This window comes from Dendropsophus ebraccatus, chromosome 8 (genome assembly GCF_027789765.1).
Source record: "Dendropsophus ebraccatus isolate aDenEbr1 chromosome 8, aDenEbr1.pat, whole genome shotgun sequence".
NCBI classification, from domain to species: Eukaryota; Metazoa; Chordata; class Amphibia; order Anura; family Hylidae; genus Dendropsophus; species Dendropsophus ebraccatus.
Genome location: NC_091461.1, coordinates 57,707,695 through 57,734,100, shown reverse-complemented (window position 1 = coordinate 57,734,100; position 26,406 = coordinate 57,707,695). Strand labels below are relative to the sequence as shown.

The following is a 26,406-nucleotide window of genomic DNA, read 5'->3' as shown; positions in this document are numbered from 1 at the left end:
TGTAAATGTGCGGGTGAAACTACTGCCGTGGGAAAAAATAGACATGCGGCTCAAAACATACGGTCATTTACTTGGAAATCTGGTTCAACTAAAAATAACAAATAAAATGTTAAGAAAGTGATGCAAACACCTCTGGATGCATCTGGGAAAGCAGGGAACACAGTTTACATGAATCGCTATTACCCAGGTTTGCGATCCTCTGCACTATAGCCGATGTCTCTCATGGTTAATATATTGAATTAATAAAACACATTTTCTTTGTAATAAAGTCCCTTTTATTGTTCAATAATTAAATGTAAACGATTCCATCATTTTGCAATTAAATATACTGTTAAAATAAATATATATATAAATAAATGTATATTTATATATATATTTATTTTTTGACAGTATATTTAATTGCACAATGATGGATTCGTTAGAATTAAATTATTGAACAAAGAAACTGTATTTATTTAAACGAAAATGTGTTTTCTTAATTAAATATTAATTAGTACAGGAAGCTCTATAAGCCGTTAATTCATATGCCGGCAATAGAGCATTCTGTGCTAATCATCACTTAACTTTAATTAAAACATCAAATGTTTCTTCGAATTATGTTATGACAATAGCATTATTAGAAGAAACATTTAGAATTATATGTGCGCTCAGCTGATTGGCTGTTCGGCTGAGCGCACATATAATGAGCCGGTCCGCAGTACAGTGACTTCATTGTGCTGCAGACCGGCGAAGAGGACACATCGGGACATCGGATGGTGAGTATAGAGCTCTCCCCACCCCCTCCCCAGCACTGCACCCCTCCCAGCAAGGAAGGGGGGGTCAGTTAACCCCTTCCTTGCTGGGATGGGTGCAGTCTGACATCAGTCTGGCCCCCAGGGGGTTAAGGGGGATACGATACATCCTCCCTTAACCCCTTGGGGGCCAGACTGTAAGCAGCGATCTGTAAAGATGCTGCATACTGTAAGGTGCACAACACCGCTCACAATGATGCGTGTTGTGCTCCTGTTTGTGTGTTTTTTGTATGTTTCTCCCTTTTTGTTTTTCAGATATCGGTATCCTGGGGATTACGTCGGATTCCATGGACTACGTCGATGACCAGCGGTTGTTCTTTGAATTTTTTTTAATAAAATGGTCAATGAGGGGTGTGGGGGTGTTTTTATTTGAATAAAAAAATTTGTAAACTTGTGTCTTGTCTTTATTTCTTTACTTTATAGACTTAGTAGTGGAAGCCGTCTAATAGACGGAATCCATTACTAAGTTGGGGCCTAGTGTTAGCCGGTATAAAATGGCTAACACTAACCCCCTATTATTACCCCAGTACCCAATGCCACCAGGGGTACTGGGAAGAGCCGGGTGCCAGTGGTCCCGGAGCGTCAAAATTGGCGCTTCTGGACCGACCGGCAGCAGGCTGGTAAGATTTAGGCTGGGGAGGGCCTAAAACAATGGCTCTTCCCACCCTGGTGTTACCAGGCTGCTGTCGTTTGGTTTTTAACCCGGCTGGTTATAAAAATAGGGGGGACCCTATGCGTTTTTTTTTAAATAAATAAATAATTAAAAAAAAACGCATAGGGTCCCCCCTATTTTTATAACCAGCCGGGTTAAAAACCAAACGACAGCAGCCTGGTAACACCAGGGTGGGAAGAGCCATTGGTTTAGGCCCTCCCCAGCCTAAATCTTACCAGCCTGCTGCCGCCCGGTCCAGGAGCGCCAATATTGACACTCCGGGACCACTGGCACCCGGCTCTTCCCAGTACCCCTGGTGGCATTGGGTACTGGGGTAATAATAGGGGGTTAGTGTTAGCCATTTTATACCGGCTAACACTAGGCCCCAACTTAGTAATGGATTCCGTCTATTAGACGGCTTCCACTACTAAGTCTATAAAGTAAAGTGTCAGGAATGTGACTTTGCGCTCCTCGGTCCGTACTGGGCGACCGAGGAAGCGCTGAGCCTCTGGTTGTTTTTTGTTTGCAGTCCTGTCTGAATGCTGTCTTAGTTTCCCAGCCACACCCGCATTGCCTGTTACACTCTGGCAGTGCAGGGGTTACTCCTTATAGACCTGTCCAGCTGAGCTGGGTGCTGGGTTCAGGGCTGATCCAATCAAGTGCTGGACCCAGTCCCTGATTCCAGATAAAAAAAGCAGCAGGCTCTTCATTTCCCTGCTGGCTATTGAGTGTTACTCAGCTAAGCGCTTCAGCTCTCCTGGTTCTGTTACTTCTGTTGCCTGACCTATTGCTTGATCTTCCAACCTGCTTTGTCTGCTGCCTGCCCTGACCTCCTTGTCTGTCTCTGACTCTTCTTCTGCCTTACGTTTTTGTACCTCGCTGACCGCCGTTGCTGACCCGGACCGTAGACTTTGCATTATTGTGTTTGTTCGTCTGTCTTGTTTTGTGTATCACCTGGTGTAGGACAGGGACCGACACCGTGGTTGTCCACGGCCATTTAGGGCCGTTGAGGCAAGTAGGTAGGGTCAGAAGGTGGGTTCTAGTGGTTAGGGCTCACTGTCTTGTTCTGTTCCCCACCTACGTCCGGCGAGTTTGTGACAGAATAGCCAGCCAGAAAGAAGATTTTTGGGTCACCTGCATCATGGACCCTATGAACACCCTGGTGACCCAGATGCAGGGTCTGAATACGTTGGTTCAGACCCTTGCTGAGCGTGTGCAGGAACAAGAGTCCTTGCCCAGGCAGATGTGTCTGACCCCCCCGCAGGCTCCTGAACCCCCAGTGCAGCTCCCTGAGAAATTTAAGGGGGACAGGAAAAATTTCCGGACCTTTCGGGAGGGGTGCAGATTATTTTTTCGGCTACGTCCCCGCTCCTCCGGAGATGAGACCCAGAGGGTGGGCATTATTATGTCCCTCCTGCAGGGCCCACCCCAAGAATGGGCATTCTCACTACCTTCTGACTCCCCTGATTTAATGACCGTTGACAGATTTTTTTCAGCCTTGGGCCTTCTGTATGATGACCCAGACCGAGCAGCAGAGGCAGAGCGCCAATTGACGACACTCAGACAGGGTAAGAGACCAGTGGAAGAATACTGTGCTGACTTTAGGCAGTGGTGTGTACCCTCTACTTGGAATGACCCAGCTCTGCGTTTCCAGTTTCGTGCGGGCTTGTCTGACCAACTGAAGGACTTGTTAGTAGCCTATCCTAATCCTGAGACTCTGGAGGAAACTATGACCTTAGCCATACGGGTAGATAGGCGTATGCGGGACAGACGCAAAGAGAGAGAAACGTCTAAATTCCCTTCTGGTTCATGTCCTTTGACCTTACCTCCTAAACCTTCTTCTTCCTCTCCTGTGTCCCCTCCGCAAGACGAACCTATGCAGATCGGGTCAACTGACGCCAAGGCCAGACGTGCATATCGCCTCCAGAACCATCTGTGTCTCTACTGTGGCAAAGCGGGGCATCAAGTACGACAATGTACCGCTAGACCTGGTTCACCGCCGGAAAACTTCAGCGCCTGAATGATTATCGAGGGGGTCATTCAGGTGCACAGGTAACCTTCGACAAGAAAAAGAAGTTGTTGTTGCCTATTTCTTTGACTTTGGGAGATAAATTTATCTCGGGATATGCCCAGGTTGACTCTGGGGCTTCTGCTAACTTTATTAATACTGTTTTCTGGTCTGGTCTGGGGGCATGTCCACTTCAGCTTAAATGTCCGTTGAATGTGACTGGAGCGGACTCTGCCCCTTTTGCTCAGGGTAATATACGCTACATTACCCCCCATCTTGAGGTAAAGGTGGGATCAGTTCATTTTGAAAAGCTTGACTTTTTGCTTATGGAAAATTTGTCTGCTGATATCATTCTCGGGTTACCCTGGTTGGACCAGCATAACCCCGTGTTTGACTGGCCCAACAGGGAACTGGTTCGATGGGGACCAGAGTGTGCTCCTCATTGTATTTCTTTGTCGCTTGCTGAATGTTCTTCTGATGATGGGGAGATTCCGGAGTTTCTGCTTGATTATGCTGATGTGTTTGATGAGAGATCGGTGGATGGATTACCTCCCCATCGTCCCTATGATTGCACTATTGACTTGATACCAGGGTCTAAGTACCCTAAGGGTAGAATATTTAATTTGTCCTGTCCAGAAAGAGAGGCTATGCGAGATTATATCAAGGATAGCTTGCGTAAAGGTCACATCCGTCCCTCCTCTTCTCCCATGGGGGCGGGATTCTTTTTTGTGGGTAAAAAAGATGGTGGTCTACGCCCCTGTATTGATTATCGAGAATTGAATAAGATCACTGTGAAAAATCAACACCCTCTGCCTCTCATTCCAGACTTGTTTAACCAAATTGTGGGAGCCAAATGGTTCTCTAAGATTGATTTGCGGGGAGCATACAACCTAATAAGAGTAAAGGAGGGAGACGAGTGGAAGACTGCCTTTAATACTCCTGAGGGACATTTCGAATACCTCGTTATGCCCTTTGGATTATGTAATGCTCCGGCAGTCTTCCAACATTTTGTTAATGACGTGTTCCGTGAACATCTGGGTCGTTTTTTGGTGGTATATCTAGATGATATTTTGATATTTTCTCCTGATTGGTGCTCTCATGTTCAGCATGTTCGTACTGTGTTAGAATTGCTAAGGCAAAATCACCTCTGCGCCAAGCTGTCAAAATGCCAGTTTGGGATACAGGAGGTCTCATTCTTAGGGTATAAGATCACCTCCAACTCATTTTGTATGGACCCCCTTAAAGTGACAGCCATTGAAAATTGGGAGCGACCCAGTAGCCTTAAGGCCCTACAAAGGTTCCTGGGATTCGCCAATTACTATAGAAAGTTCATCAAAGGTTTTTCTGTTATTGCTAAACCATTAACTGATCTAACCAAAAAGGGGGCAGACCTGGTTAATTGGAGTCCTGAGGCTATCCTGGCATTTGACAAGCTTAAGAGGTGTTTTGCTGAAGCTCCTGTGTTAACTCAGCCTGACTTTGAACAACCCTTTGTCATTGAAGTTGACGCATCTGAGGTTGGGGTAGGAGCAGTTCTCTCACAAGGTTCAGAGACCCTCACCAACCTCAGACCCATAGCCTACTTTTCTAGGAAGTTCTCCAAAGCCGAAAGCAACTATGACATAGGTAACAGAGAACTTCTGGCCATTAAATTAGCCTTTGATGAATGGAGACATTTTCTGGAAGGGGCTAAACATAGAATTAAGGTGTTAACAGATCATAAGAATCTGATATATTTGGATAAAGCCAAACGTCTCACTCCTCGTCAGGCCAGATGGGCTTTGTTCTTTACACGATTTAATTTTGAAATTTCTTTTCGACCTGGGTCTAAAAATGTTAAAGCTGACGCCTTATCGCGCAGCTTTGACATCGACACGGTTCCCAGGGAGCAACCAGAGACCATCCTGTCACCCGGGGTGGTGGTGGCCACTTTGCAACCCGATCTGGCAGCTCGGATTGCGGAATCTCAGTCTCTGGCTCCCCGGAACACTCCTGAGTCTAAACTGTTTGTTCCTCCAAACCTTCGCCTTAAGGTTTTGGAGGAGATTCATAATTCTGTGTTGGCTGGTCACCCGGGAATTGCAGGTACTAAGTACTTACTCTCACGGCATTATTGGTGGCCTTCATGGGCAAGAGATGTCAAATCATTTGTCGACGCCTGTGAAACTTGCGCCAGATCCAAGGTTCTGCGTAGACTACCTGAAGGTCTCCTCCATCCCCTTCCGGTGCCTACCAGACCTTGGACTCATATTTCTATGGATTTTATTACCGATTTGCCACCCTCTAAGGGAAAAACAGTCATTTGGGTGGTTATTGACAGATTTTCTAAGATGTGTCACCTTATTCCCCTGCGTAAGCTCCCTAATGCTCGTACCTTGGCTACATTGTTCATAAACCATATCTTACGTTTGCATGGTGTTCCAGAAAATGTAGTTTCTGACAGGGGGGTACAATTTGTCTCCAGATTTTGGAGAGAATTTTGTGGTCGGCTGGGCATCTCATTATCCTTTTCGTCGGCTTTTCACCCACAATCTAATGGCCAGACAGAAAGGGTGAACCAATCTGTGGAACAATTTTTGAGGTGTTTTGTTGCAGGGAGCCAAGATAAATGGAGAGAGTTTCTATCCTTAGCGGAATTTGCTCTAAATAATCGTGAAAATCAGTCACTCAAGATGTCGCCATTTTATTGTAATTATGGCTTTAATCCTAGATATTCTTCTGTACATGCGTCAGAGTCCGTAAACCCTTCGGCCGAAGGTATTTATTCTAAACTGTGCACAGTTTGGGCCCAAGCTCTTCAGAACTTGGTCAAAGCCCAAGAGACAGCTAAGAAACAGGCGAACAAAAGACGCATATCTGGCCCAGATTACGGTATAGGAGAAAAGGTATGGCTCTCAACTAAAAACTTGAAATTGAAGGTTCCCTCTGGTAAACTAGCACCCAAGTACATTGGTCCGTACGTTATCACAGAGATCATTAATCCTGTTTCATTCAGATTACGATTACCTGGGTCTATGAGAATTCACAATGTATTTCATAAGTCTCTTCTCAAAAAATATGTTAATCCTGTGCTTCCTTCAGTCCTCCCTGCTCCTCTGGTCATCCAGGGGGAGCTGGAGTTTGAAGTGGACAGGATATTGGACTCTCGTCAAATTCAAAATTCCATCCAATATCTTGTCCAGTGGAAGGGATATGGTCCTGAAGAAAATACGTGGGTTGCCAGTAAGGATATACATGCCCCACGTCTCATCCGGAAGTTTCATGACCATAACCCCTCTAAACCGGGTCCTTTAAATAAGGGTCCTGAGGCCCCTCATAAGAGGAGGGGTACTGTCAGGAATGTGACTTTGCGCTCCTCGGTCCGTACTGGGCGACCGAGGAAGCGCTGAGCCTCTGGTTGTTTTTTGTTTGCAGTCCTGTCTGAATGCTGTCTTAGTTTCCCAGCCACACCCGCATTGCCTGTTACACTCTGGCAGTGCAGGGGTTACTCCTTATAGACCTGTCCAGCTGAGCTGGGTGCTGGGTTCAGGGCTGATCCAATCAAGTGCTGGACCCAGTCCCTGATTCCAGATAAAAAAAGCAGCAGGCTCTTCATTTCCCTGCTGGCTATTGAGTGTTACTCAGCTAAGCGCTTCAGCTCTCCTGGTTCTGTTACTTCTGTTGCCTGACCTATTGCTTGATCTTCCAACCTGCTTTGTCTGCTGCCTGCCCTGACCTCCTTGTCTGTCTCTGACTCTTCTTCTGCCTTACGTTTTTGTACCTCGCTGACCGCCGTTGCTGACCCGGACCGTAGACTTTGCATTATTGTGTTTGTTTCGTCTGTCTTGTTTTGTGTATCACCTGGTGTAGGACAGGGACCGACACCGTGGTTGTCCACGGCCATTTAGGGCCGTTGAGGCAAGTAGGTAGGGTCAGAAGGTGGGTTCTAGTGGTTAGGGCTCACTGTCTTGTTCTGTTCCCCACCTACGTCCGGCGAGTTTGTGACATAAAGAAATAAAGACAAGACACAAGTTTACAAATTTTTTTATTCAAATAAAAACACCCCCACACCCCTCATTGACCATTTTATTAAAAAAAATTCAAAGAACAACCGCTGGTCATCGACGTAGTCCATGGAATCCGACGTAATCCCCAGGATACCGATATCTGAAAAACAAAAAGGGAGAAACACACAAAAAACACACAAACAGGAGCACAACACCCATCATTGTGAGCAGTGTTGTGCTCCTTACAGTATGCAGCATCTTTACAGATCGCTGCTTACAGTCTGGTCCCCAAGGGGTTAAGGGAGGATGTATTGCATCCCCCTTAACCCCTTGGGGGCCAGACTGATGTCAGACTGCACCCATCCCAGCAAGGAAGGGGTTAAGTGACCCCCCTTCCTTGCTGGGAGGGGTGCAGTGCTGGGGAGGGGGTGGGGAGAGCTCTATACTCACCCCGATGTGTCCTCTTCGCTGGTCCGCAGCACAATGAAGTCACTGTACTGCGGACCGGCTCATTATATGTGCGCTCAGCCGAACAGCCAATCAGCTGAGCGCACATATAATTCTAAATGTTTCTTCTAATAATGCTATTGTGATAACATAATTAGAAGAAACATTTGATGTTTTAATTAAAGTAAAGTGATGATTAGTACAGAATGCTCTATTGCCGGCATATGAATTAACGGCTTATAGAGCTTCCTGTACTAATTAATATTTAATTAAGAAAACACATTTTCGTTTAAATAAATTCAGTTTCGTTGGTCAATAATTTAATTCTAACGAATCCATCATTGTGCAATTCAATATACTGTCAAAAAATAAATATATAGATAAATATACATTTATTTATATATCTATTTTTTTTAACAGTATATTTAATTGCAAAATGATGGATTCGTTAGAAATAAATTATTGACCAACGAAAGTGTCTTGATTACAAAGAAAATGTGTTTGATTAATTTAATATATTAACTATTAGAGGCATCGGCATTCGGCATCATTGCCGGCTATTTTTGAAGTACTCTGTACGGACCGCCTGTCAATCCTCGGCCGCATGTTCAGCCGCAAACAATGGTCTTGTTCATTTTTTACGGGTCCGTTTACGATAGGGCCGTAGATTCAGAGATAGTGTGCACTGTGCAGCCGCATATCCTATACTTCCAAGCATACACACGAACCACCAAAAATACCGCCGCACAATTACAGCCGCAAATACAGCCGCACTCTTACAACGTGTGAACCGAGCCTCAGGGTACAAACACACACACCATATACGCAGCAGATCTGCAGCAGATTTGATGCTGTGTTCAGTTATTTAGATCTAATCTGCTGCGTATTTGTTGCATATTTGCTGCGTATCGCAGCAGTAAATACGCTGCGTATACGGTGTGTGTGTTTATACCCTTATATATAATCATTAAACATATTTACAAGACTCCAATGCTGATTACCAGTACACAGTACACTAACAATACATGTACATGGTATTTTGCAGAAAGATCGACTGTTTGAAGTTGTGTCAGTAAGGATGGGCCAAATAACAAAAAAAGCAATAAAGACATTGAGCCACATAAATATTTTACCTGTTGAAGAGATAACAACTCATTCTTATACTACAAAGCTGGTAAGTGACGATTTTTATATGTGTAACTGGCCCCAGCGCTGACAATCCCACAGCAAAGACCTTGGTCTGTGGGACTTTTATGTCTCCCCCCACCCAGAGGCTTCTATATAACCGTACATGTGCTGTTATGAAACAGACAATGATTCAGGCCGTTCAAAGTCAGTAACAAGTTTTTTTTCACACCATATTTATTCATGCAGTAATTTTCTTTTCTAAACTAATAGAATTGCATTTTTTTGTATTGTAGGTGTCGGCTCCTTTTGGCTTTCATTATTGCATTTTGAAGAGATATGATTGCAATATAAATTTGGACCAGCTCTTATCTTACTTTGAACAAATTGTCACTGCAATGCAGTACTTACATTGCCACAATATACTGCATTGTGATTTACGCTGCAATTACTTATATATTGACCCCATTAAGGTACGAATCTCTTGTGGTTCAAAGTGAGGTTATAGACTAGAGATTAGCGAGTACTGCTCGACCGAGTATGCATTCGATCGAATAGTACACTATTCGAAATACTCGTTTTCAATTGAGTATTTGACCACAAATGCAGTAAAAACTTGATTCCCCTCCCACCGTCCTGCAGTTTTTCTTAACCAATAACTATGCAGGGGGGTGGGACAGGCACTAGGAGCATGCTGACAGTGAAACAAAAGCATCTACATTCATTGGCTGGCTAAACCATGTGACCTCCAGAGTATAAGAGTAGGGGATCTCTGATTCGTTTTCAGATACTACTTGGAGCTAGACAGGGAGACAGTGTATAGCAGGGACAGTTAGGTGTTAGGTGATTTTAGGCAGGAGGACATGTCTGACCACATCTCACACACACACACACACACACACACACAAACACACACACACACACACACACACAGTTAAAGTTAGCGGTGGGTGCTGTTTGATTTTCCCCTTGCCTATGCCATCTGTAGTTGTGATAGGCAACATGAATTAAAGGGGTGCATAAAATGTTTCCTTTGCTTAAAATGTTGCTTTCTGTCCATACTACTGTAAAGGAAAGAAGGTTTCCTGATATTTTTCCACTTTATAGAGGTTATAATGTGTTTGCAGTGTATTGTAGACAGGCTGTGATAGTGGTGTAATGATGCGACTTTGGTGTGTTAGATGTACCCAGGCATTTTTCCCCTGCTGTCCCAGTTACATTCTGTGGGTGTTGGCATCATTTCCTGAGGTGTCATTGTGGACTTGGTGACCTCCAAGTGGTTGAATTTTGGTTTCCAAGAAACAAGCTTTTTTCTCCCATAGACTTTAATGGGATTTGATATTCGATTGAATACTCGAGAATCGAGGTCTACTTGAATCAAATGTCGAATATTTTACTACTCGCTCAACTCGATTATAGACCTAACAATATCTAGACTACATATATGTCATTTATCATGCTACATGCTATATTTATTGTCATAAAAGAATTCTCAAATGTCACAGCTCCATTTCAATTTAAGTTCCTATGCTATTTCATTGGCTGGGATGGTGAAGATATTAAAGCACAACTCCCATGAAAAACTTTTTCCCAGTAATTGAAGCACATTACAAAGTTATATAACTCTGTAATGTGCTTCAATCACCTATCTGCCTCCCTTCCTTGTCTTTTCCCCCCTCCACCCCCACCAGGAAGTGCATGAAACTCACACATACCTAATTACTGTCATCACCAGTTTCTTCTCTCAGCTCCTTCTTGTGACGATGCGTCATTAGCAGGAGGGCTGGTCTAACTCCTTTTACACCAGCCTCCCCCTCCCCTGCCTTGTCAGGTGACTCTGATTGCTCAGCTCCCATTGGCTGAGCAACTGCAAGCCATTTGAGTCCATGTCACTTGCTTATCTTCCCTAGTGACATGACTCATTCACTCACTGAGTCCACTCGGCAGCAGGAGAGAGTATGAGGGGAGGGGGGAGCTGCCTATGTGCTGGGAGTCTGTCACGAGGGAAGATAAGCAAGTGACATGACTCATATGGATTGCAGTTGCTCAGCCAATGGGAGCTGAGCAAGCAGAGTCACCTGACAAGGCAGGGGAGGGGGAGGCTGGTGTAACAGGAGCTAGACCAGCCCTCCTGCTGATGACTCATAAAAAGAAGGAGCTGAGAGAAGAAACTGATTACGACAGTAATTAGGTATGTGTGAGTTTCCTACACTTCCTGGTGGGGGGTGGAGGGGGGAAAAGATAGGGAAGGGGTGGGGGCAGATAGGTGATTGAAGCACATTACAGAGTTATATAACTTTGTGATGTGCTTCAATTACTGGGAAAAAGTTTTTCATGGGAGTTGTCCTTTAAATGGGTTATCGGGTTAGGAAAAATATATAATGAATCATCCCCCCTTCAGGAGACTAACAATTTATTCCATACATGTCATTACGATTTCTGTCCATTTGTGGACAAAGCGGATTAAATTGGAAGCATTGGTAAAGGTAATGTTCACACATTATATTTTTGTCAGCCAAAACTGGGATTGGGATTTTAAGTGTAAAACTGGAAGTGCTAATGGTGGAAAAAACATTAGATGAAAAAGAGGAAAAACATTTTTCTTGTACCAAAGTACAAATTACATTAGGGTACAAACACACATAACGTATTCGCAGCGAAATCCACTGCGGATACTTGCCCTTACACTTCAATAGGTTGAAATGCTCGCCGTGGGATTGTCATCGGCGGCGGGGCAGCGCACTGATTGGCTAAACGCCGGGAGATGCTGGGAGGAAGCAAGCCGGAACAGGGACCCGGTACAGTATGTTCCCGGGCCGCGGGGGTTAATGGCTCTGGGTTTGACATATTCGCAGTGGGATGACAATCCCGCTGCAAGTATGTCAGCTCATTGAAATAAACGATCAAGTATCACAGTGCATTTTGCTTCGAGAAATCCTGATATGTGTGTTTGTACCCTAATAGAGTAACAGTGTCCAATTAGCATAATAACAGCATTTTATGAAAAGCTCATTTAATACAGACAAATGATATAGCTGTTGTCACCACTGAAGCAAAATATGACTGCCACAACAAAATCGTTATGCTGTTCCTTCACAAATGTAAATTGTTCAGTTTTGGATGGAAATCCTTTTTTTCAGTAAAATATTTTTAGAATTTTTAATTGTGTGTCTTAAAGGGAACTTTAAAGATTGGGCACTTTGGAAGGGCAGTCCTGCTGGAGAAGAATCAAAACTATGTTTTAAAAATAATGCCTTTCGATGCTCTACCATGGTAAAGTATCTTTTTGTATATGTTCACACAGCGTATTGTACCGGCTTTTCTGTGACCTGGCCGGGTCATGGAGCGGCCGGTCTCTGCAAAGATCATCCTGGCTGGTACTGCAGTACCGGCCAGATGATCTTTATGGTTGGCCCCATAGCACACTATGAAGCAAGTGGCCGGAGCCACTCGCTCCATAGTGTGCACTAAAACAAGATAAATGAGGTAGGAAGGCAAGAAGGAGTGGAAGGCGTTAGCCAAGAGGTTTATTGTATTTAAGGGATAGGGACAGTTCACACTGAGTAAAACTGGCAGAATTCCGCAGTGGAAATCTCTACCGCGGAATCCCACCAGCCTTCGTGTCATTCTGGCAGTTCATGGGAGGCTTGTGTGCCTCCTCTCTCCCTGTGTCCATTCTTCCGAGCTAAGAGAGGTGGTGCATGGGCCTCCCATAGACTGCCAGCATGACAAAGAGGCTGGTAGGATTCTGCAGCAGAGAATACCGCCGCGGAATTCCACCAGTTTTACTCTGTGTGAACTCAGCCATAAAGGTTGTAGTGTGCATTATTGACCTATGTGTATTCCTTCCTTTAATGTTAATGGATGGTTTTTAATAAAGAGTAAATAAAACAGTAGATAAAATTTAACAGAACAAGGACAGGCTACTAAAATGCGGCCGGTCTTAAGAATAACAACTTAAAGGGTATGACAGTGTTTTTTCTTTAATATGTTGTTTGGACTGTATTAAAATAGGGGGAAAAGTCCTATACTTACCTCGCCCTGGTTCCCCCTGGTTCTCTGCAACTCACATTTGCCTCTGTCTGGTGTCCCTAATTTTTTGCTTTTGAGACAAGCACTCAGTCCAGGACCTTCTGGCTCAGCCAATCTGTGACTGAGATGGGACACCACTGCAGCCAGTGATTGGCTGAACCGGCAGGTCCTGAACCGAGCACCCGGGAAAAAGGGATAGACAGGATAAACACTAGCCTAGGGTGCCACAGCTTACTGAGCCTGACGGGGGTGGGGGCGCAATTGCTAGCACCAGGAATCCTGAGCACTTGCCTTTAATCCCAGTGCTAGTAAACACTTTCATTTGCAAATGTGTTGTTGTAGACATGCTTGCAGATGAAAGCCAATGAAGGAAGGAACCGCTAGTGCCTGTGTGTGTTAATTATAATGTTATAAGGTAACATTTTCCCATCCTTGGATCTGACAGGTCAGCACATGAAGTGAAAACTAATGGGATGTACTCACAAGCGTCCGACATCTTTAATTTGGCCTCAGTGCTCTGGGAAGCCTTGCACACCCAGAACAAACTCATTCCTTCATTACAAGATGGTTCTAAGGTAATTTTTTTCTAGCTAGTTTTTTATGATGTCAGAATTACAATCTGACTAATCCAGGTACATATTCGATCACCAATCCACCGCCGCAAACTTTAGCTTCAGCTTTGGATTTCTGCTGTGTATCTACAGATTGCCTAATTCATGTCTTTTGAATATAGTTTTATTATTTGACTCTGGAAGCCCTATTTATATCTACTGCAGTTATTTATCAATTAAAACTAACCACTCAATAGGCAATGTTTCTCCCAGTGCCTGCTTGAGTTATACAGTATGTCAGAGAATTCCCTGACATAACCTCTGATATATCCACTTACATCCATCTTACATAGGGTCTTAGATTTAAAAAAAAAGTATACAGTGCTCTCAACATACGATATTAATTGGTTCCAGGACAACCATTGTATGTTGAAACCATTGTATGTTGAGACTAAAATTCTATCAAAAACTGGACCAGGACAGGACATGTAGTATCACACATGAGAATCACTACTAGACAGCCAACCAGTGCATGCATTTTAGTAATACTTGGGGATTACCAGTAAAATGGCCAGTTTCATTGGTTGATCATCTAGTTATTTACATGTGCTGCAGATCCTGACTGTCCATAACATTGTATGTTGAGTCTGGCCTCAAGTTACAATGGTCCAGAAAGGACCATTGTATGTTGAAAATATTGTATCTAGAGGCCATTGTAAGTTAAGGAATAACTGTACTGAGCATTACTGTTTTTTATGTTTTTTAACCATATTCTACTCAATAAGATAGAGCAGGCATCTTTGCTATTCCACCCTGGAAAGCCAAAAATATACCACCCAAACAGAGCCTAAATTAACACTCTTTTTGTGTATTGATTGGGTAAATTGGGTCTATGGATACATTTATTGTATAAACCGGGAGACAAATACATGGGCTTATTGGTTGGGTTATGGGGTCGGTAATGTTATGAAATGGGAAAAACTAATTGATCTTACATTTTTAATTTTCTTTAACAGCTAATGTATGAAAATCTTGAAGAACCTACAGATTCATGGCAATATTGTATCAATAAGCTAATGGACTGTATGAAGGAATGCTGGAACATTAATCCTACAAAAAGACCAACACTAAATTATATTGGTAACGTCATCAAACAACTGAGGCAGAAGAACCAAATGTATGTATATGTCTATCTATGTCTATCCATGTATATGTCTATCTATCTACAAACGATAAGGATCACTGCAACACTCAAAAAATGAGCGTGAAAAAAAAATGTTTTTATTTAGCCCAAAACCACAACGTTTTGATCTCGCTTTTTAGGCGGTACATGGAAAAGATCTCTTAGCAAGATCGAAACGTTGTGGTTTTGGGCGAAATAAACCACATTTCTTTACATGCTATTTTTTTGAGTGCTGCAGTGATCCGGGGTGCACACTGTTGGGCACCAAACCATCTTGTAAAAGAATTGCTGCTTCTCATCTTTCTCTCTACTTTTATCTATCCATCTAGTACAAGTAGAAAATCAATAAAGTGCATTTGTTCTATCAGACGTGAACAGAGAAGGGTTGTCTCACGGAACCCTTCTGAAGGCTTAAAGGAGCATTCTGGGCTGGGGTGATTTTTGGCATAGTACCAGAGAGGATGAAAGAAATAGAATGGACTCACCTCCCCAGCTCCAGTTCTGGTCCCCCAGTCCCCAGCTACTTGATGGTTAGAGAGGGAACCTGGGATGTGATGGTCCAGGCCCACTCAGCCAGTCAGCAGCAAAGGCGGTACCCCACTATGGACCCCCGCTACTGGCATTAGTGCTGCAGTGGGGTAGGTGAGTTCATGTTATTTCTTTCATCTTCCCCTGCACTCTTTCCTGGAATTTTCCTTGAAGAACATCACCTTGCTCTGTTGACATTTGATAGAAGATAAAGATTGTAATGATAGAGAAGAGGGAAGTTCCCCCTTAAGTAGAAGGCCCTTTCTGTAGGTCCCACCTATAGTAGATGAACACCTGTGTAGGTTCCTCTATAGTACATAGCCCCCTGTTTAGGTCCCCTATATACTAGACAGCCCCCTATGTAATACCCCCTTTACTAGATGGCTGTATAGTCCCCAATGGTATATGGCCCTGTGTAGCTCCCCCTTTAGTAGATGGCCACCTCTTGTGTAGTCCCCCTTTAGTACTTGGCCCTCATAATGATAATAAAATATGCAAAAAAAAAACTCACCTCCCACACGCTCCCCTATCGCTGCTGTTGTTAGGATTCTCTTCTGTCTTCTGGCACAGTCAGTGAGTGTAACAGAGCGTAACCTATCAGTGTTCAGTGCACACTCAATTAAATAGTGTGTGCACTCAGGGACAGCCCTGCAGGGTCAGAAGTGGCCATTTTGGGTGGTCTGAACATGAACTTAAAGGGGTATTCCAGGGAAAATCAATAATTTAGCAAAGGAAAGGGTTAACCAAGGTTAACACTTTCCTAATATACTTACCTGTTGTTTTTTGGCCCCCCAAGGAGATCTCCGATCCGGTCACGTGATCTTGCAGCTTGTGGCTCGGATCCTCTTCTCCTTCCGGTTCGGTGACGTCACCACCCGGCCGGCGTCCGCTCTCCGTCTCATTAGCAGCAGAGCACTGAACCCTGACTGGCTTGGTAGCGTGCAGCCAATCAGGGTTCAGTGCTCTGCATCCCCACACGCTTCAGAGTGGGGGTCCCCTGAGGCTGCAGTAAATTATCAGGGGTCGTCGGGCTCAGTGCCGGTCACCAGTTACATGGGCCGGCACTGCACTACAGCAGGGGTCTGGCGTCAATCATCACTCCGCAGAACCCCCCCCACCTTGTCAGCGATGCCGACCGAGTCCCAGGAGGGGATGCGGCGGGCGGCATTACTTCATTCATAGCTACCAGACACCCGGCCGCCCGCCGCATCCCTTCCCCCCAGGGACTCAGGGTCGGCATCGGTGGGGAAGTAATGTTTATCGGCTGCTGATCCCCCCCTCCCTGTGTCCCTGTCAGCGATCACCCACCCCCACCCCCCGGAGCGTGCTGCTGGCCCCGATCTCTGCACTGGTCTGAAGCACCTGTACTCAGCTGACAGGCGCTGTGTACGGAGCAAGAAATCTCTCCTGACTCACTCACACAGAGCCTGTCAGCTGAGTACAGGTGCTTGAGACCAGTGCAGAGATCGGGGCCAGCAGCACGCTCCGGGGGTGGGGGTGAGTGATCTCTGACAGGGACACAGGGAGGGGGGCCAGGGGGGATCAGCAGCAAATACACATTACTTTGCAGGACTTCCCCCCCCCCCCCCCCCCTCCCTGTGTCCCTGTCAGAGATCTCTCACCCCCACCCTCGGAGCGTGCTGCTGGCCCCGATCTCTGCACTGGTCTGAAGCACCTGTACTCAGCTGACAGGCGCTGTGTACGGAGCAAGACAGAAATCTCTCCTACCTCACTCACACAGAGCCTGTCAGCTGAGTACAGGTGCTTCAGACCAGTGCAGAGATCGGGGCCAGCAGCACGCTCCGGGGGTGAGGGTGAGCGATCTCTGACAGGGACACAGGGAGGGGGAAGTCCTGCAAAGTAATATGTATTTGCTGCTGATCCCCCCTGCCCCCCCCCCCCCCTCCCTGTGTCCCTGTCAGAGATCGCTCACCCCCGGAGCGTGCTGCTGGCCCCGATCTCTGCACTGGTCTCAGGCACCTGTACTCAGCTGACAGGCTCTGTGTGAGTGAGGCAGGAGAGATTTCTTGCTCCGTACACAGCGCCTGTCAGCTGAGTACAGGTGCTTCAGACCAGTGCAGAGATCGGGGCCAGCAGCACGCTCCGCTCCGGGGGTGGGGGTGAGTGATCTCTGACAGGGACACAGGGAGGGGGGGCCGGGGGGATCAGCATCCGATACACATTACTTCCCCACCGATGCCGACCCTGAGTCCCTGGGGGGAAGGGATGCGGCGGGCGGCCGGGTGTCTGGTAGCTATGAATGAAGTAATGCCGCCCGCCGCATCCCCTCCCGGGACTCGGTCGGCATCGCTGACAAGGTGGGGGGGGGGGGGGGTTCTGTGGAGTGATGATTGACCCCAGACCCCGCATTCACCTGCTGTAGTGCAGTGCCGGCCCATGTAACTGGTGACCGGCACTGAGCCCGACGACCCCTGATAATTTACTGCAGCCTCAGGGGACCCCCACTCTGAAGCGTGTGGGGATGCAGAGCACTGAACCCTGATTGGCTGCACGCTACCAAGCCAGTCAGGGTTCAGTGCTCTGCTGCTAATGAGACGGAGAGCGGACGCCGGCCGGGTGGTGACGTCACCGAACCGGAAGGAGAAGAGGATCCGAGCCACAAGCTGCAAGATCACGTGACCGGACCGGAGATCTCCTTGGGGGGCCAAAAAACAACAGGTAAGTATATTAGGAAAGTGTTAACCTTGGTTAACCCTTTCCTTTGCTGAATTATTGATTTTCCCTGGAATACCCCTTTAACCTCTTAAGGACATAGGACGTATGCGTACGTCATATGTCCTCACTTGCACTTCAAAGCGGGGCCACGCGGGACCGCTGCTATTAGCGGGCACGGTCTGATCGCCGTGCCCGCTAATTAGCTAATCGGAGGCAGCTGTCAAAGTTGACAGCTGCCTCCGATTACCGGAGGCAACGTTTCCCTGGGGTCTAGTGGGGGAGATCGCTCCTCCGGGACCTTGTCCCGGAGGAGCGATCTCTGTTACTGATGCCGGCCGGGGACGCGTCCAAGATGGCGCCGTCCTCGGCTCGGCACTCGTTCGTTTTCGGCTGCAGCAGCCGAAAGCAAACGAGTGCCGATCTCATGGATCTCTGCAGCATATCTATGCTGCAGAGATCTCAATGAGAGATCCAAGTGTATATACTAGAAGTCCCCCAGGGGGGCTTCTAGTATATGTGTAAAAAAAAAAAAAAAAAGTGTTGTTAATAGTAAAAAGCCCCCTCCCCTAATAAAAGTCTGAATCACCCCCCTTTTCCCAGGTTTTAAATAAAAGTAAACAAATAAATAAATAAATAAACATGTTTGCTATCGCCGCGTGCGTAATCGCTCGAACTATTAATTAATCACATTCCTGATCTCGTATGGTAAACGGCGTCAGCGCAAAAAAATCCCAAAGTGCAAAATTGCGCATTTTTGGTCACATCAAATCCAGAAAAAATGTAATATAAAGCGATCAAAAAGTCGTATATGTGCAATCAAGGTACCGATAGAAAGATCAAATCATGGCGCAAAAAATGACACCTCGCACAGCCCCATAGACCAAAGGATAAAAGCGCTATAAGCCTAGGAATGGAGCGATTTTAAGGAACGTATATTGGTTAACAACGGTTTGAATTTTTTACAGGCCATCAGATACAATATAAGTTATACATGTTATATATCGTTTTAATCGTAACGACTTGAGGAACATGCATAACAAGTCAGTTTTACCCCAGGGCGAATGGCGTAAAAACACATTTCCCCCAAATAAAAGAAATGCGTTTTTTTTTTCAATTTCACCACACTTTGAATTTTTTTCTGGTTTCGCAGTGTACCAAATGCAAAAATTCAGCCTGTAATTGCAAAGTACAATTAGTGACGCAAAAAATAAGGGGTCATGTGGGTTTCTAGGTGGAAAAATGCAAGTGCTATGACCTTTTAAACACAAGGCGGAAAAACCGAAAACGTAAAAACGAAAATGGCCATGTCCTTAAAGGGTTAAGTACTAAAAATAGGTTCTCCATATTATGATCATAATATGTATAGTGTAGGTGTGTAGTCAGAAAGTATATAGCTGTTAGGCTTTGGGATTTCCCACAATAGTGCTTTATGTCAACATCACTTTTCTCTTTATGTAATATTTAAAGCACATCTGTCATGTGTTCTAAGCCTCTGAAACTGTGCACACTGTGTGTTAGGTTAAGGTGTCCTGATGCCTGTGATACCTGTATTGAAGCTGTTTGTGAAGCTGTGTTGAGAACAATAAAACATAAAAACGATCAATGTAAACCAATATGACAATCCCATGGAGGTCTGGATTTGGAATACTCAAAATCAAGGTGGAAAATAAAATTACAGGCTGACTCAACTTCAGTGGAAATGCCTCAAGACGAGGAAATGAGGCTCAATAGTGTCTGTATCACCTCTCTCCAATGCCTGTGCCAAAATAGAGCAGGCAGACAGCGGTATTGAAATGCCAATGGTTCAGTTACGTATGAACCCGAACCTCAGCCTAACTTGCTCATCTCTATTGATTAGTGTGGTGGTGACAGGTCCCCATGGGGTACTCCAGTGCATTATAATTACATTGCATTCTGGCCATTTCTGATCTCTGCTTTCTAGCTGCCCCCCTTTGTGATGTCTAGCAATTGTACTTTGTGCTCATCTGTGGTTTGCTGAGTACCTTGTCATAGGCGTGCATGTGGGTAACAGTAACGATATTATTACCTTTGCCCATACCATGCACTGCACAATATGGGAAGGTGATTAGGAGAGGAGAACTGGCAGGCCACAAAGTGAAAAAACCCTGGGACCCTGGGATTTGTAATATTGGGCAATGTTCTTGCTGCTGGCCAGTCTGGAAGTTGAGCACTGCTTATTTGTGAGCAGATTTGTTACAAATTTGCTGTGGATTTTACCATTTTACTCCCAATATCTGCAGGAAGACAGCAGCAAAACACAACTGTAGTGCCTGCAGAGTTTGCAGTGAAATCCATTGACGTAAAATACACCACAGTGAATTTCCACTAATATGTCATTGTCATTTCAGGTGGCCAGCCGAGAAAACAAGTACAAATTCTTTCAGCTCTGAAGAAGTAATATATGAAGATGTTGCCACCAACTCTCACAATCTTGATTCTAGTATTGATTATGCATGGAAAAGTGTCATTTATGAACTAGAAACAGAAATGGTAAAAACTACAGACGAAGATGAGCAGATTGACTGCAGCAGAGCAAGAAAACACAGAGCTTTCAGCATATAGAACAGAAACAAAAATTGGACTTGTTTACCTTGGAAACCAGATGAGGGGATTTTTGTGAAATGTAGAAATATGTGAGGTCAGTACAGAGAACGTAATTTATGCATTCCAATGTGAAGGACCAAAGGACAGTCACGCATACAGGAAAGACAAGGAAATTATTGCTCTGACTATAGTTGAGTCAAGGTATTTAGTTTTTTTTCTTTCTCTGCACAAAAATTAGAGCTCAACCACACTTTTGTATTATAAATTCATATAAATGTCTTTTTTTTCCTGTTAATTCAATGAAAAAAGTTTCCTATACAGTTCAAGAGCACCTGTCAGGTCTCTGGTACCACCTCACAACACATGGGCCTAGGGCCTGTCATTACTTTTCACTCCACCAAGACTGTCAATCAAGCTAATCTGGGAAAAAATTAAGGTGTGGCGAGTGTGACTGGAAGTCCCTGCGTCGTATTCCCTCATGACTGGATAGTAGAGATGGACGAACCAAACTTCCTGAACCGAGGTTTATTCATTCAAAAAAGTGTTTTTCTCATCTGTCCGCCTCAGGGTCTCTGGTGTCTCCAGCCACCTCCAGCCTGTTCAGCCAATCACTGACTGAGATGGAACAGTGTTGGGGCCGGTGATTGGCTGAGTGGGCTCTGGCTGCTGTGCTTCTGCCACAGGCAGGCTCTATGTAATGATCGCAGATTACACTGATTATTGCTTTGCTATGGCATTAAAAATATAAAATAAAAAATTTTAAAAAGTAAAAAATGACATAAATCCTTTCCCATTTTATAAATAAAGAACATAAAATAAAATAAAAACATATTATATGTTGCAGCGTCCGACCTAATAAAATAAAACAGTATTGTTCCCACGTGGTGAATGGTGTGAACAAAAAGCGATTAAAAAAAGCCAGGATTGCTGATTTTTTACTACATTTTATATTAGAAAAATAAATAAAAAGTGATCAATACGTCCCATCTACACAAATATGGTAGTAATAATAACTAGAGACCATGGCAGAAAAAATGACATCCCATACAGCCCTATAGGTGAAAAAATATAAGCATTATAAGAGTCACAATAGGGCCGTTTTAATCATACCTATTTTCAGAAAATAAAGCTGTACTGTTAAAAATATGGTAAAACATTAGAAAAGCTGTATAAACACGCATAAACACACACAAAAAATTAGCATTTTATTTTTTTGCATTTTTCCCCCCAATGATGATATTTTGTGGGTTTTGTTATTCATTCTATGGTAGATTGAGGGGCGTCATTAAAGAGTACACTGAAAATCACACGCCCTTACATGGCCCTGTAGATGGAAAAATAAAAGAGTTATAGCTCTTAGAAGGGGAGAAGGAAAAAACAAAAACACAAAATTGAAAATTGTCGCTGTCAACAAGGTCATTTTAGGCTCTGTCCTTAAGGGGTAAATCATATTTCAGTTACATTTATTGTTTGTTGTTTATTGTTTGCTTCCAGATAGAAACATTCACAAAATTTAGTGGTTGATGTTCAGAAAACAAAGTCAAAACTTTAACATCATTTACTGTACTTCAGTTTTCCCGTAAAAACCCCTTTAAGGGAAACCCCCGCCTTCTAAAAAGTAGTAACAAAAACTCCATACACAGCACAGGTATATCTGCAATGTAGTCAAACTTGTATTTCTTGATCCTATAGACACAAACTCACAAATGGAGTTTGTTCCTGGGTTTCTGTTTCTTTAGTGATTACCACATAGACATAATATAAATTGAATACATAGACCAGCCAGCAGAACTTGATTTGTTTGAGCTATGGAGCTGTACTGTATACTTCCCGTAGTAATAGTGTGCTTATTAAAGTAATGTTGATAAGCTATTTGAAGGGGCTGTGATGAATGTGCAAGTGCTGCAGCCTTTTCGTATCTATTGCTGCTATTTAAAGTAGGGACTTCTTGGTTTTAAAGGCAGCCAGTCAGGTCCCTGATGCTCCCGTAGCCCCCACCCCCAGTATCTCATAGCAGCATTTTCAAAATAGCTCTAAGTAGGCATGGGAGGCAGAACTGCAGCAGAACATGCTGCCTCCTCTCTCTTTTCAGCCACTCATGCTTCAGCCAACCATAAATGCACTGAATGATCCAGGGATTACAGGTCCCCATACAATTTATACTTTAGTCAGCCATACCTACTTCTCAAAGGAGGTTTGGCCATTAGTGTGTATGAGGCTCTCCTGACCAGCTATTAACAGATTATGTTGGGGGAAATAGGGGGTTGGACCCCTTTATTCTGGCAGAGATAAGCCACAGCCAGAGCTCTCTGGTTGTGGCTTAATACTCCCCTCCCCATAGAGAGCATAGGAACAAGCGCTGGACTGGAGAGATAACCTCCAGAGGATCATTTTGCTGTCAGTTATTGAATGTGTATGCCCACCTTAAATCCAGTTTTCACTAACTTCTCTTATAGCAATTTAAGGGGAACTGTATCAAAGACTTTGCTGAAGTCAAGATAGGCAAATCCATGTCACCGCCTTCATCCAGTTGTTGGTTTTTAGATGATCAGGTATCTTCTTTGTTTTAGAAGAGTTTCCATAATTTTTTTTACTACTAAAACTGTCAAACTAACTGGCCTGTAGTTACTGGCCTCTTCTCAACTACTTTCTGTGGATGGGTATTATATCAGCCATTCTCAAATAATCAGGAACATCTCCCTCTCTCATTTGTAAATCCATGGGGACTTTACCACTGTAAAACTACCAATATCACTTCTGTATATGTACTTGTGTGGAGAATAGTACAAAATGCACTGCAAGCAGAAAGACCAACTCCCATGCATAGTAAAGGAAAGATTTCCCATCTGCAAACAGCTGTTTTGGGGTTGTTGCCCCTCTTCAGTGCAGATCAAGTTATTGGCTGGCTAGTGAGAGGTCTATCACCGTGGGTCAATGGGGTACTAACTCTCATTAAGGAGAGTTCGTCATAAAGACGTGCAGAGGCTTACAGACCATTGCTGCTCAGTGGAGCATTAATGGTCTGTATATCTCCACATGTCTTTATGACAAACTCTCCTTAATGAGAGTAAGTACCCCTTTAACCCCCTAGATAGTAATAGTGACTTCAGCATTTACAGTAGGTGCTAAATGATGCCCCCTACCACCAAGTTATGAATTGTCATGGAAGCCAAGTAAGGAATGCTATTAAACACTGTATGAAACAAAATTAACTTTTTTATATGAAAAACTCTCTTTTATTTCAATTTATAATATAAAAAAACTAAACTATAACAAAATACATAATTGGTATTGCTACTTTGAGAAATGAACAAACCATTAAATGTAATATATATTATTTAACCTGCACAGTAAAACCTGTAAAAGGGAAATGTTACTAGTAAAGACTACGGCTCATGGTCTGTAAAATACAAAAAAAGGAACAGGATAGTGACAGCTAGGATTCACATACTATAGACTTTCCTCAAAGGACATTAGACTTATGGCAGTCACCTGTATAGAAAAACTACCCTCCACGATATAGACCATGTTACTCAACTTTAGCGCCGAAAAAACTTTTGATGCTGTACTGTGAACATTCCTTAATATAACTTTACAACATAGATTATATGGAGAGACATTCCTACTCTTTCTTTAAATACAGCAACCAGACTCTCACATACAGTAAGACTGACTATAAATAGACTCAGTACTGATCCTAAATATCTTCACAGGGGCATAGGAGAGTGATACCTCTTTTCCTCCTACTCTTTAAACTTTTTATTGACACCCTCCTATAAATCTTATATACAGACCAGGATTTTTAAGGTATCATGGTAGGGACATGAGAGAGAGCAAGGTCTTGGCATATTTAACCCTTGACAGACCCTATAACATGTCCTAGATGAAGTCACCCTGGGGGACATCATTTATTAAGTCCATCGTTTTCTGCGCCAAACTTAAAATGTCCCCGCAGCTATGGCACTACGGAGATTTATGTAGAGGTGGACTGCCTCTACATAAATCCCGTGCGTGCCGGTGCGCACGGCAGAAAACCTATGCCAGCTGAGAGCTGGAGTAGGTTTTCTGCATATCTTTAAGAGAAAACAATAATGAATCGCATGGACTCTGAGTCTACGCCCCCCGTTTCGCCCCCTCCACAACCCCTCCCCGGCGTACCCAGCGGCAAGTGCCCATTTGCGAATATTTTATTCACAAATCGGCAATTTACGCCGAAAAAACACATTTCGCCACTTGATACATGTGCGCCTTTGTGTTCACTTGGCTCATAAAGAGGGGTTGCTCTCTCCAAAAACCCATCCAGAGAGAACAATGTCAAGTTGCGTCTCAGAGCTGCACATTGCACTGAATCAGAAGGAAAGAAGGAGACAAGATGCTAGACCGTCACTATATGGTAAATCAACTGAATTGTGGTCAGTTTATAGTCTGTAGTTTTAGTCAAAATCAGGGGTTGATCCAAAACAAATCTTTTCATACAAATTTTTCTCTTCACTGGTTCCATTCTTGGTTTTGGCTAATAATACTGATCAAAAATCAGGGGCCAGTGGGCAACAAGAGTGGCAGTGGGCTCGGCTCTCTGTGCAGTAGGTAAACACTAATTTTATGAGATCTTCTGCATGAAAATATGTAAGTAATACATGGTTGGCATCAGACTCTCTGCCACTAGTTTATGTTCTTCTTAGAAAGTACAGCTATTTCAATGGGGTATTCTCATCTCACAAACATGGGTTTGGTGAAACAGTATATCTTACAGGGCTACGGCATTTATGTAACTCCCATTAACATAAACAGGACTGACCCAAATCGCATAATTCACATGCTTTGGCTGTCTTCAGCTTCCTGGCCACCTCAGGCTTTTGCGCATTGTGCCGTAAGTGTACACTCTCCCCTGCTGTTATAATATCAAGCCAGCTAATAGTATTAAAGATTTATGGCTCTTAGAAGGTGAGAAGGAAAAAATGAAAAGGCAAAAAATAAAACTGTCTCTGTCCTTAACCCCCTAACGAAACATGACGGGTATACCCGTTATGCGGCCTTTAAGGGTAAACAGAGCGTGAGCCCTTTCTGCAGCCTGCGGTCCCCGGTTGCTATGTATAGCCAGGGACCACAGGTCTTAGCTGCCGCGGCCGATCACCACGGCCGGCTAGTTAACTATTCAAATGCAGTTGTCAAAGCACCTGGTGTCACCTGGTGTCAAGTGGGGGATCTCCCTCCCACGATGCAATCGCGGAGGGGAGATCCGTTCTAATGAGCCGGCTGGGGCTCAGCGTCGGAATGACGCTGATCCCGGCTTGGCAATCTATGTAGATGGTCTGCTGCAGACCATTATAATAGAGCTCTGATCTGATGGATTGATGCTCTGTTATATACACAGCATTGATCTCAATGGGAGATCAGTGCTGTGTATATAGAAGTCCCCTAGGGGGCTTCTAATTACTGTTAGTAAAAATAAAATAAAGTGTTTATATTAATAAAAAATCCCCTCCCCTAATAAGTTTTTCCCATTTTATAAATCTAAATAAATAAATAAATAAACAAACAAACATGTTTGGTATCGCCGTGTGTGTAATTGCCCGATCTATTAATTTGTCCCATTTCTGATCTTGTACGGTAAACGGTGTAAGCGCAAAGAAATCCCAAAGTGCAAAATTGCACATTTTTGGTCGCATCAAATCCAGAAAAATTGTAATAAAAAGCGATCAAAAAGTCTCATATGCGCAATCAAGGTACCGATAGAAAGAACACATAATGGCGCAAAAAATTACACCTCAAACAGACCAAAGGATAAAAGCGCTATAAGCATGGGAATGGAACGATTTTAACGAACATATATTTAACAATGGTTTGAATTTTTTACAGGCC

General features: G+C 44.0%; 1 protein-coding gene across 1 annotated transcript in view; it reads left to right on the top strand.

The window, feature by feature from the left end:
• LOC138798602 (mast/stem cell growth factor receptor Kit-like) overlaps window positions 1-20,823 on the top strand; it is a 30,586-nt gene extending 9,763 nt beyond the window's left edge. The window contains exons 3-8 of the mRNA XM_069979125.1: window positions 8,930-9,058; window positions 9,306-9,482; window positions 12,188-12,282; window positions 13,487-13,616; window positions 14,609-14,769; window positions 20,349-20,823. Of these exons, the coding sequence (XP_069835226.1) occupies window positions 8,963-9,058; window positions 9,306-9,482; window positions 12,188-12,282; window positions 13,487-13,616; window positions 14,609-14,769; window positions 20,349-20,562 (873 nt within the window). The 5' untranslated portion in view covers window positions 8,930-8,962 and the 3' untranslated portion in view covers window positions 20,563-20,823. The remainder of the gene's footprint in view (window positions 1-8,929; window positions 9,059-9,305; window positions 9,483-12,187; window positions 12,283-13,486; window positions 13,617-14,608; window positions 14,770-20,348) is intronic.
• Window positions 20,824-26,406: the final 5,583 nt, after the last annotated feature.